The 12,776-nt window shown below is 51.2% G+C and overlaps 1 protein-coding gene across 1 annotated transcript; it reads right to left on the minus strand.

The window, feature by feature from the left end:
• Positions 1–5,013: 5,013 nt before the first annotated feature.
• LOC133761960 (neuroblastoma breakpoint family member 6-like protein) lies at positions 5,014–10,413 on the minus strand. The gene is made up of 5 exons (XM_062194991.1): positions 10,230–10,413; positions 8,876–8,978; positions 7,887–8,092; positions 6,411–6,465; positions 5,014–5,362 (listed from the first exon to the last, which is right to left on the minus strand). Exons 1-5 carry the CDS (start codon positions 10,390–10,392, stop codon positions 5,014–5,016), a joined length of 876 nt encoding a protein of 291 aa, XP_062050975.1. The 5' UTR covers positions 10,393–10,413.
• Positions 10,414–12,776: the final 2,363 nt, after the last annotated feature.

A 12,776-nucleotide genomic window follows, 5' to 3' on the forward strand; every position in this document is an offset into this window, starting at 1 on the left:
AATGAGCCAAACAGAAGCTACTACTGGTCCTGTGAGAAACCAGTGATGGCATGGTATGTGCAGGCTTCAGTCACAAAGATGCACCTGCCAAGGAGGTGCGTTAACACCCCAGGTTTCTCACCCCAGCCTGTTGCTCACCATCTGATGATGGGGTTGGTTCTCATCTGGTTTTGTGTTATCAGTGGAAGGCAAAAACACACATGGGCAACAAGCTGAGGGCAGAAAGGGATCATCCTGCCTTGAGTGTGGCAGGGTAGTGGCCAGGACCAAATTCCCTGAGCAGGCTGGTTGACTTGCGCTGGCCATGAGGTTAATCCAAGGGAGAGAGTGGGGAAAATAATGGAAACTTGCAGATCGCTCTTGTGATAAGAAACAGCTTTGTTCCTATAAACACAGGGTATGGGCTTGAGGGTTATGGGCTCTGTGGCTAGTGCACCGCCCATGTCACAACCACCAATAGTTCCAGTGGCCTCCGGGAGGCAAGGCTGAAATCCAGTCCTCTCCCATCCAGTGTTCGGGTGTAGAAGGCACACCATTGTGTGTGTGTGTGCTGCCACTGAACAGAGCCATGAAATCTGCAGAGCCTCTAGTCCACTGGGGCTTCTGGAGCCGCCCAGAAGCCTTCTACATCAGTGGGCCCTCTCAGGCTTGGGGGCTTAAACCCAGAACCTAGTGGTGGAACACTGAAGATGGAGTAAGCTTTCTAGAGAACTCATGAGCTTAGTCATCCACGTGGCTTGCTTCAGGGATGTCTAGGAGCCAGAGGTGGATGAGGACACCATGGCCAGAAGGGAGTGCCAACCAGGGCATGAATCTTACAGGGGAGACAGCAATTGGCACATGTGTCCTTTGCTCCCACACCGGAGTCCAGACAGGAACCTCACCAGTGGGAGGCACAGAGGCCAGCATGATGTCACTCCACCTGCCTTGGGTAATATGACCTGAGAACAGATCAAGTGGACCCAGGCAAGACCCAAGAATCAAGAGATCAACGAAGTGAGAGTCACCAGCACGTGAATGTCACACAGGAGATGGCCATGGGCCTCACAACTCCATAACTCTCGATGGAGGAGGTGCTTAGGATGCTATGAACTCAGGAGATGAACTCATGATGAAAGATCTCAGGGGACACAGGTATAACTCAAAGCCCAGGGGCAGAACCAACCAGTAGACCCACACTGACCAGAGATACTCCAGACTGGGGACTCACACCACTGAGCCCAGTGCCTGGCTTCAGCCCATCAAATTCTCCCATGCTGATTCAAGACAAGTGGCATCAGGGTGGACACACAGCTATGAGCTAGAGAGACCCTGAGGCTCGAAGGAGCACCTTTGCATGGGCATACTCACCACCATGGCCAACGGCACGGCACAGCTGGTCCTCATGCTTGAAGTCCCAGATGCCAGCACAAACCTGGTGGCTGACCAAGAGACTGACCATAGGACACAACCAACAGGGTCCTGCGTTGGCTGCACATGGGACATTGAAGTGCTCCAGCTGGGGCACCATGAATTCCGGCCTGCTGGGGAGGAAAGGCATACCAGGCTCACAAATTCAGAAAGCTGACTATGGCTGACGCGTGCCCGCCCTCCATGGAAGACTAGGTATATCCACGGCTAACGTAAAAATGGGGTCCCCCTAGCAGAGTCCTTCTGTCTGATCACAGAGCAGCTCCCTGAGGGCTGGCAAGAGAAATTGGAAAATGAACCACAGGGAGTGAGAGAATCAGGGTGGCCAGAAATTTGGAAACCAGAGCTTTGATGCCCAAACTCCCAAATGAAACACAAGGACCTCCTTCCCAAGAGCTATGGGTCACAAGAAGGGAAAAGGATCAAGTCCAAGGCTACAAAATGACAAATTCAGTCACTGAGGAGTAAGTGCACCCTAGGCTAACCGCCTTCCATTCCCACACACATCATGGGCTGCTTTCCCTGCCTTTGTACTTGAACAAGAATCTCCTAGTGTGTATTAGAGCAGCATCCTTGGAAGCAATGCAGTGATGGTAACTGGAAGTGACTGAAGGCCAGAAGAAGCTCAGTCTCCACGTTCAAACCATGACAGTCACCCACATGGAGGAATTCCCCAGCCGACACTGAGTCTGAGACCCAGGACCACCTCCACGAGAGGCAAGGAAACAAAGGAAACTCAGTGGAGAGAGCCAACAAGGAAGCAATGCTACCAACCAACACAAAAACATGTGGGCAAAGCAGGGTTTGCTCAAACTGCAAAACAAATCAATGTGCCTCACAGGAACTACAGGAAGTCTGCTGGGATCCCAGACACATCTGGGTACACACAGTGGTAACCTACCTGGGCAGAGGAGGGTGTAGGAAAGGTTGAAACGGGTCCTGAAATGTAGGGCAGACTGCAATAAAATCAAACAAGGAAGAACACATTGAGGAATCTGCTTTGGCAAGGGAACAGCAGAGATTGAGAACAGACCCACACACTCAAATTGGCCAGCATGAGCAGGAAACCGTCCTCTCCGCACCCCGCCAGCCCTGCCTGTCACTGGGTGGGTGACATCCATGGGCCCTCTGGGTCTCTCGAGTGCCAGGGCTTCCCAGAATGCTAGGGTCAGAGGGAGAGGTGTGAAGGCCTGGGACGCAGGCCAGACTCCATCATTGGAAGACTCAGCACCCTGGAGTGATCCAGCACTAAGTCAGCAACGAGAGACGCAGAGAAAAGCCGTCTGCCTAGTGGGAACTCTGCAACATCACGCAAAGCCACAGGAACAGGCGAGTGCCGGGAGCTGTGGCTCTCAGGGGCTGGCAGCGGGTTGCCAATGAAGCCGGGATGAAGGCCATGGCCTACCCCTCTCCTCCTAGCCAGCCTGAGGCGAGCTGCCAAGGTACCTGCCCCGGAATCACCACTGGGGCCGGAACGATGTGTGTGTAGGGCCCCACAGTGTCAACCGCACTCTAGAGGCAGACCAACCTGGACACCTCAGTGACCATGGATGTGCCTCACACCCTCCGCCCGAGAGGTCTCCCACAACACCTGGGCCCTGTAAGCCATTGCCCTCCCTGACCCCGCTCCAGGAAGAAAGCCTGGCCCTGTCCCAGGAATAGCCCCGCTGGTCAAGGGCAGCACTTGACCCTGGGAGGACTCACCACACATGATGATGGCCCAAAAAATGGGGCGTTCCTCGCGCTGGAGGCCCCATGAGCCGGCACAGTCCTGGAGGTAAGTTACAGCCGAGGGCCCGGCCAGAGGACACGGCCAACAGGGAACTGCATTGGCTTCATGTGGGACAGGAAACTGCCCCAGCCGGGGCAGCTCGAGTTCGGGCCCGCTGGGGTGGGTAGGAAAACCACAGCGGGTTCACAACAGCGGCAGGGGCACTGCTGCCCACCCCTCCCTGCCTGCCGTCCCAGGGAAGCCAGGGCAGGCGCGGCTATGGGCACAACGGGCCCCCACCAGCCGTCCTCCCACAGGCCATACGCCAGCTCCCTCTGTGGAGCTGCTCCAGAGAGTCGGGGATTGAGCCAGAGGGATAGAAAGGCCAGCTCCAGGGAGATCCCGGACACTGGACCCAGAGCTCGGACCCCGCCCACCAAAATCCAGAACCCACTCGCGAGCTGGGGGCCATGCCTCACTGGCACTAAACCACCAACTGCCCAGGCCTCACCACCACAAAGGCACCTGCCCTGCCCAATTGGTGAGAGCCACCTGCCCACTGCCTCCCCACCTACAGTCCGCTCCCAAAGACTCAGAATTCTGGCTCAGGATTCCTGGGGGTTCACTTTCTGTGCCACCCACAGAAGGAAGGAGTGACGTGGACTGGATGGGATGGGACCTCGGGCCACACGCTGGTCGGCCTTCGCGCGGAAACCACAACAGACACCCAGAGGGAAGGAATTCCCTGAGGGGCCCCCGGGCCTGCCCTGATCCCGCGACAGCCTCCACAGGAGAGTGGGAGGGGTGTCAGCAGAACTCCAAGTCACTCCCACCCTAGGAGGCCAGGTGCCACCACGCACCAAAGGACGCGGGTCCATAGGGCGCAGCGGGTGTGACGGGACCACGCAACCCATCACTTTCACCTCCCGGGTTGGGGGGGTAGAAGACGTATCCCAGGATCCCAACCCCCTGAGCCTTCACAGAGTCGGGAGACCTACCTGGGCAGGCACGGACCTAGGTAAGCCTGCTCCAGGGCCAGCGCCATCGGGCCTTCTGCAAAGCAAATCGGACAGGGAAGGCCACCTTAAGGACAAGGCTCACACACGTGCTGACCAGGACGTCCACAGCCCCCGAGGCAGCCACCTTCCTGGCTCGGAGGCATGCCTGCAGGCAGGACGCCGAGTCTCCAGGCATTGGCCTGGCCTAGGCGCCTGCCCTGGCAGCTCTGGGACCGCCCATCACCCACCTCTCCTGGGCGTGATCCTCAGGAAGCCCAACACGCTCCCAACCCCAACTCCAAGTCACGTCCAGGGACGCCATCTCTGCCCTGGGCTGCGAACAGCCAAAACCCAGCCCAGACCCACACAATTCCACCTGGCAAGGGGAGGCGGACACCAGCCTCTCCTCGCCCCGCCAGCCCTACCCGTGGCTGGGTGGGTGACATCCACAGGCCCCCTGGATCTCTCGAGTGCCAGGGCTTCCCTGATTGCTATGGTCGGAGGGCGAGGTTTGAAGGCCGGGGATCCTGGCCTGACTCCGCCCTCGGAACACTAAGCACATCCAGAGTGCCCTAGAGCACTCCGGCGCTCGGTCAGCAGACCAGAGAGTCAGAGACCAGATGTCTGCCAGGTGGGAACTCTACGGCATCACGCAAAGCCACAGGAACAGGCGAGTGCCAGGAGCTGTGGCTCTCAGGGGCTGGCAGCAGGTTGCCAATGAAGCCGGGATGAAGGCCACTGGCCTACCCCTCACCTCCTAGCCAGCCTGAGGCGAGCTGCCAAGGCACCTGCCCGGAATTACCAATGGGCAGGCAGGATGTCCCTAGCCTTGGGAGGGTGTGTCAGGCCCCACAGGGTCACCCGCACTCTAGAGGCAGGACTAACCTGGACACCTCAGTGACCATGGATGTGCCTCACACCCTCTGCCCGGGAGGTCTCCCACAACACCTGGGCCCTATGGGCCGTCACACTCCCCCGCTGTGCTCGGGGAAGAAAGCCTGGCCCTGACCCAGGAACAGCCCCGCTGGTCAAGGGCGGCACCTGGTCCTGGGAGGACTCACCACACATGGCGATGGCACAGAAGATAGGGCGTTCCTCGCGCTGGAGGCCCCATGAGCCGGCACAGTCCTGGAGGTAAGTTACAGCCGAGGGCCCGGCCAGAGGACACGGCCAACAGGGAACCGCATTGGCTTCACGTGGGACAGGAAACTGCCCCAGCTGGGGCAGCTCGAGTTCGGGCCCGCTGGGGTGGGAAAGAAAACCACAGCGGGTTCACAACAGCGGCAGGGGCACTGCTGCCCACCCCTCCCTGCCTGCCGTCCCAGGGAAGCCAGGGCAGGCGTGGCTATGGGCTACTCCATCAAGTCGGGGTTTGAACCAGCAAGACAGAGAGGCCAGCTCCAGGGAGATCCCGGACACCGGACCCAGAGCTCGGACCCCGCTCACCAAAATCCAGGACCCACCCATGATCTGAGGGCCCCGTCCCACAGGAAGAAGGCACCAACTCCCCAGGCCTCACCACCACAAAGGCACCTGCCCTGCCCGAGGGGTGAGAGCCCACCTGCTCACCGCCACCCAACCTACAGTCCGCTCCAAAGCCTCGGTACACTGACTCAGGATTCCCCAGGGTTCACTCCCTGTGCCACCCACAGAAGGAGCGAGTGACGTGGATGGGACGTTTTTGCAGGCTGCTGCAAGGAAATAGGACAGCTACCTTGTTTGCAGGTTTTCCGTGAGGTACCACAGGCAGAAGCACCAGGAGCTTCTTTGAAGCTGTGGATCACCCCACGACTAAATCTGCCATCCATACCCGATATTTTGATGACTTAAATACACCTGCCTAGGAGTAATTGTACCTCAGCACTCTTGCTCACTCACCCCCACAGCTCAGGCTTCCTCCTCTGACTTCTGATGTCTGTCTCTGGGATCTCAATTGGTCACTTTTCGGGCCATCCCGAAATAGAATGCGCTAACATGGATAGGAAGCGAATGCAGTCCTGAGGGTGACCCCTTCCACTTCTAAGTCAGCAAAACTGCAGTGACTTCAGGAACTCTGCATAGAGCTGCCTGGTGAGTCGACCCTAGGACTCCCTCTAGGGCACTGAGTGGAGGAGTCGATGGGAACCCCTTTGGGCAACTCCACGACAAGATGCAGTATTATCTTTGTGACATGAGGGCATGATCCTGTGGGAGTGCGATGGCCCCCTCAGCCTGTTTTTTCTCTCACAGGATCAAATGTGACACTTCAGGTATCCCTGCAAAGTCAAAGTCCACAGGGCTGGCAGACCTACCGGGTATGGGGAGAGTCCAAGTAAGGTTCCTCCTGGTTCCCAGGTTTCTGGTCGACTGCAAATCAAGTCAGAAATGAAGGGCACCTTCAGGAAGTTGTCCAATGCCACAGCTACCACCACCAGGACTGCTACATTCTCCATGGGAGCCATCTGGTACTTTGGCAACAGCCTCAGAGGCTAGACTGTGAGTCTCCAGGCCACCAGCCCGGCCTGACCACATGTCCTTAGCACGGAGGATCACATTTTCTCCATTGAAACAGGAGGCCACACCTCCTGTGGCCTCATTTTCTGGAAACCCCAAGATCATCTTGCCCCCAACAACATCAGCTCCATCAATAAGCTATCTGGCTGCTGGGTTGAGAACAGCCAAATGCAGAATTCGCTCTTCAAAGTCTTGGAGATTGGATGGACACTGAACTCTGTGCACTGCTACTGGGTGGAAGTGTGAATTCTACAGAGTCTCTGGTCCACCAGGATCTCTGGGGCCACCCAGGAAGTCTTGGACATTAGTGGCTCTGGTCAGACCGAATGCCCCAAGATGGAAACTTAGGGCATGGCAGAGTATTATAGAGAACTCAGGGACTCAGTCAACTTGTCAGGGAAGAGAAAGGCCACATGGTTTGCTAGGCTGAAATCCAGAGGTAGTTGCAAAATGCTGGGGGCTCTGGCTGTCAGCGAGTGTCACTGGGATGTGACTATCCCACAGGAGATGGCCATAGTGTTACATCTACTGTGAAACAGATTATCTGACACACTCCACAGATAAGCAGATTGAAATCCAGAAATATCAGTCACATGTGTGTGAAAACATGCTGAGGACACAGTGGAGACTTTCCACTCTTACACTGTGGCTTTTGTGCCTCTAACAAGCTGCCTCCAGTCACATCCTCTCTCCTGTGTTTTGAAACTGGAAGGAATATATTAGTGGTTCTTCCCCTCATACCTGCCCTCCCTCCCCACTTCCTCTCTCTCCCATCCGCAATCCCAAAAGAGAGAGGAAGGAAGGAAGGAAGGAAGGGAGGGAGGGAGGGAGGGAGGGAGGGAGGGAGGGAGGGAGGGAGGGAATCCCAGATCTGGGTTTGGAAAAGTCTGTATATACTATCAATTCAACAGTAAATTTCTCTTTCTCTCTCTCTCTCTCTACTCCCTCTGTAACTCTGCCTATTAAATAAAAAATAAAACTTTTTAAAAAGTTAAGTGTATTTCAGTGCAAATAAAATCAAGCCTCCTGCTCCAAGGCCAATTGCATCAGGGAGGAGGGAGATCTTTGCAGCACTGGGACCTTCAAAGCTCTGCATTTCCCACTCTTTGTTCCTACACAAGCACCTCTGACCACAAAATGGCCACAAATGTTTAGAGACATGTTTACAGAATTGCTTACACAAACGTAGACTGTTGGTAATTGCTCTTTGAAGAAGTGTGGAGTCTGATGCCAGCTTGAGACTATCTTAAGTCTCAGAGTCTTGGCCACCTTACCTGTGCTGAGTTTGCCAACAAGGTGCTCTGTCAGCTTGAGTAGCTCAGCGAGTAGTTGCTGCCTCTGGCAGCTGTCAGGGTCCTGCTGGGTTAGGAGAGACTGGAGATTTTGATGGGTGAGCTGAGAAAGAGCTCTCCCTTTCTGTAACTTCTGCCGCAATTGGGTCAGCTCTTGGGCCTTCTCTTGAATTTGAATGCCACGTTTCCTAAGGTGAGACAGGAGAAAAAATGTAAAGGTGGAAAGGGACCCATGATATGTTCTCTGTGTCTCTGCAGAGATGTGGTGAGAATGTGCTCACAGGACCCTCCAAGCAGCATCACTGCCCATGTGTGGGAAAATACCCATAGCATGAAAGAGGAAAAGATGGAGCAAGAGATTCTTCTCTATGAGAGAGACCGACCTTGAGAGATTACTAGACATTGGGCTAATTTTTTTGGTTCTGTAAACAACACCAAGGTGGTTCTTCAGCTCCCTCATCAACATGTTCCTTCAGTTCCTTGCTTCAGACTTTTCCTTATAAAAATGCAGTGTGCAGTGAGTGGACACAAAGGTACACACAGAACTATTCCAGGCACAACGGCTTTCATCAGAAATAATGACTGACAGGGAGAATCTAAGACAGCATCCACAGTCAGGAGGTGATGGAGATACAGTAAATGAGAAGGGGGTCCTACAGCATTGTGTGGATACAGAATGTCTCTGCGTGGTTCACCTTGTTCAATTTTGTACGTGAATTTCAAGTCAATAAGTACCTTGTTTTTAAAGTCAAAAAGAGGTTCTAAATAACCATTGCAGCCCACAATTTGGTGTTTTGGTGTTTTTGTTGTTGTTGTTGTCTGCCTGCTTTATAAATCTGTTTGAGGTGTCAGCCCACCAAGTAAACCCCTGCCCTTCTCCTGGCCATATCATCTCTGGTTCCCCTAGCTGAGCTGCCCCAACTCAGAGATGCATTCACCTTTCCACCTGCCTATCCCGAGAGCCTCCTTACTTGTGATGCTTCACAGGTCTCAGCTCCGCTGCCAGCTGCCCCTCCGGGAACTGAGGCTTCTTCCTCAGCAATGATTCAATTAGATCTTCATACTCTTCACAGTCTGAGAAAAGACACACATACACACACGTCTGCCTGAGGGGCAAGGTGGGCGGGCTGCGAAGGTCACTGTCTTTAGGAGGAGCTACACCACCAAGCTCTTGGTGTGGATTTCCTCATCTTTGTTTCTCTATCTCCCAGGGACAGGACATGTGATAATCTCCATTTTATTTATTTTTGTTCAGGGAATTTTTTCTAATCCCTTCTTTTTAAAAAAATTAATGTTTTATTTCTTATTTTTTCAGATAATATTTTCAAAGATTTATTATTTATTTTAAAGGCAGAGTTATAGAGAGGCAGAGGCAGAGAGAGATAAGTCTTCCATCCACTGGCTCACTCCCCAAATGGCCACAATGGCTGGAGCTGTGCCATTCTGAAGCCAGGACCCAGGTTCTTCCTCCAGGTCTTCCACACAGGTGCAGGGGCCCAAGAACTTGGGCCATCTTCCACTGCCTTCCCAGGCCACTGCAGAGAGCTGGATCGGAAATGAAGCAGCCGGGTTCAAACCAGTGCCCATATGGGATGCTGGCACTGAAGGTGGTGGTTTTACCCGCTACACCACAGCGCCAGCCCCAGATAACATATTTTTCATTTACACTACTGTCAAAGGCTTAGTGGCTCTACTTAATAAAGAGTTCAAGAAATAAAGTATAAGTGGGCCATAATCAGCCAGAGAACAGACAAGGGCTATATACAATAATCAAATAAAAAGATGTTCAACTTTACTTATGTTAAGTAAACTCTAAAGTAGTCACAAAAACATTAAAACTATAGTTGTATAAAATTCCCACCAATTTATTGGTAAAGATTTAAAACAAAGTTTGAGAAAACACTATATCTGCAGCAAATAAGCGAAGAAGAATTCCCACCCTACAGCTCAGTGAAAACGTGGAAAATTTTCTGAACTTGTGCCTCAGTTATTCCATGCTCAACCAACTGATGTTAAAAATACTAACTTTAATCCTTCTCAGAGCATGGTAGCAATCTAACTTATTTGGTGGAGAGAAGAGAAGACTCAAGGTTAGAAAACAGGTCATTTCTTTAAGGTTAGAAAACAGGTCATTTCTCCAAGAGTTGAAATCAAATACTCAACATTTTGGTGACACTGAACCTATAGAACTTATTGTAGGATGGAAACATGAATGATGTTGTGCTTCCCATTCAATCCATATTAACAAATTTCTGTATTTTATTCATAATTCTTTCTTAGAAATAAAACATTAAAAATAGGGAAAAAAGAAAAAAAAGAACTTACTGTGTTCCCATAGGTGGTTTGCCAGGAGGTAGGACATAGCCTCAGATCTAAGAAGTTTCTCCTTCAGTTCTTTTGATTTTTGTTGGCTCCTTGCCAGTTGAGAACGCAATTGCTCCCTGGTTTCTACCCTCACATCATGTGAGGGACTGAGAGTCAGTGCCATACTGAGGCTTGTAGCAAAACGAGTATATCTAGGGAGTAGGAAGAAGACACCCAAGAAAAGGATGAGTTAAACAAAGAAAATGAAACCACGTTCAGTAGGACTGATAGATAACGATAACTGTAGTGGGACTTACTGTTAGGAAACACCTCACAACACTTCAATGCCTTTAATCTCGATTCAGTCAGGTGCTCAGAGCAGAAGCTCCTGCTTATTGCTCAACATCTGACAGAGTGAGAGAAGCAGGGCTTCGCTTCCAGGTAACTTGGCAGTTACTGTCACAGAATCAGAACACGGGGGGTGTCATGGAATCCTGGGAGCCACTGCCTTCCAGTTGCCTAGGCCACCTGGCTGATGCACAAGGCTGATTGGTCCTCTTAAAGTCTCCTCTTAAGGGGACCACTCACTAATCACAGTCCCCAGAGTTGTGTACCCCTGTGCTGAAACCATAGTCCTATCTTTCCCCAAAAACTTCTAAGCATGTTTCTCATGGTTCATTCCTCTGTGTCTAAGGAAAAATTAAGGCAGAACTAATTTCCTAACAAGTTTTACTTTAAGGGTTGTCATAAAGTCACCCCACCTTTTCTCTATGTCAAAATAGACCAGAAGGCTTTTCCACCACTGAGAGATGTTGAATTATGAACTGCCGTATGTTCTTCTCAGACTCTCCAGCAGTTTCTTCCTAGATCCAGTAATATGTTAGGACCAAAAGCACGACGTAACACTAGGTGAAGGATTCATTTTTAAATGTTTTATATTCCATCTCAATAGACTTCTTGTTGCACTCAAGGGTTGTGCTGGCTTCTTTTCCCTGACAGGGGCAACACATGGGCATGTCATTCAACTGAAAGCCAGTTAGATGCCCTTACATCTTCAGTCTCTTCCTCTAAGTAAGGTTTCCCTGTCTTGTTATCACTTGACATGACATTTTACACTTGTCACTTATGGGCTTCATTCTAGCCCCACAAGAGCCTTTTCAAGATATTAAGTGACACAAATAGTTGATGTGAACCCCTCACATATACACAGTGACCATCCATTTGGGAAGACTTGAAAACCTGATGGTACCTTTTTCATATTTGCATTCAGTTTATCTACAAATTGAACAGGGTCCATCTGCAGTTTTTATGTAACATTGCCTGACAAATTTTCTGATTGGCTAAGTCCTACTGAATGGTAGCTGAGTTCCACTAAAATGAAGCTTGTCCTGCATCCCACAGCATCTTCCCACTATAATGTGTAACATATCAGTTTCTGAGATGAATCAAAGGTATTAAGAAATTTATTTTCAGCTGTCTGTGAACTTCATATTCTGTGGCAGAAATAGTTTTTCACCAAATTCTTAATCTTAAAAATCATAAACTAAAACTTCACAAGGTTACATGTCCTACTTGACATTACACAGGGATGAACTTGGGGCAGTGTTAATAAAAGCAATCAAAGTAAAAGTGACAGCTCCTTGGTGAATTTATTCCTAGCATTTGGCAAAGCACTGTACAAATGACAGCATTTCACGTTCATCACAATCCTTGAGATAATCATGAAAGTACAATGTCCCAAAGAAGAGGGACAGGAAATGACTCATCTGGCCATATTTAAGTGAACATGTTCTCAGGCCGGCGCTGTGGCTCACTAGGCTAATCCTCCGCCTGAGGCGATGGCACCCGGGTTCTAGTCCCGGTTGCTCCTCTTCCAGTCCAGCTCTCTGCTGTGGCCCAGGAAGGCAGTGGAGGATGGCCCAGGTGCTTGGGCCCTGCACCTGCATGGGAGACCAGGAGGAAGCACCTGGCTCCTGGCTTCGGATCAGCACAGCGTGCCGGCCGACGAGGCCATTTGGGGGGGCGGGGTGGGGTGAACCAATGGAAGGAAGACTTTTCTCTCAGTCTCTCTCTCTCTCACTGTCTAACTCTGTCAAAAAAAATTTAAAAATTAAAAATAAATTAAAAAATTTAAAAAAATGAACATGTTCTCTGGTTCTGGCAGAATGGTCAGTGAATAAAGGGAGCAGCACTCTTATAGCATAATTTTCCAGGGCAGATATGTGCCTCATGGCTTACTAGGACCAAAGTTCGGAGGCATCTGCAAAGGCTTTCTTTCCTGATAGGCAACACGACGTCCATCATCAAGGATTTCAGATTCTTTGAGATGTCCAAGAGAAGTATGAGATTTGGGTCTTTGACTGATGTAATTTGATCTGCTATTTAATATCCATGATTCTCTCTAAGGCTCTTGCCTTGTGTGTGACATTCCTTTCTGCTAAGAACACCACTGTAATCTTGGGGTCTTGGGTACTACAGGGCCAACCTCTCTGAGACACTCACGTCACCACTCCTGTGTGGGGCCTGGGGCACCCTGAAATTGTACACATCCAGTTTGGAATTTCCCTG

Source organism: Lepus europaeus, chromosome 1, assembly GCF_033115175.1.
Source record: "Lepus europaeus isolate LE1 chromosome 1, mLepTim1.pri, whole genome shotgun sequence".
In the NCBI taxonomy this organism is placed as follows: domain Eukaryota; kingdom Metazoa; phylum Chordata; class Mammalia; order Lagomorpha; family Leporidae; genus Lepus; species Lepus europaeus.

Excerpts from the sequence above, each read along its gene's own strand:
- LOC133761960 (XM_062194991.1), bottom strand. The coding sequence starts at position 10,392 with ATGGCACTGACTCTCAGTCCCTCACATGATGTGAGGGTAGAAACCAGG. Across the intron at positions 8,979-10,229 it reads AAACCACCTATGGGAACACA|ACTGTGAAGAGTATGAAGAT; the intron begins GTAAGTTCTTTT and ends GTCTTTTCTCAG. Across the intron at positions 8,093-8,875 it reads AGACCTGTGAAGCATCACAA|GAAACGTGGCATTCAAATTC; the intron begins GTAAGGAGGCTC and ends GTCTCACCTTAG.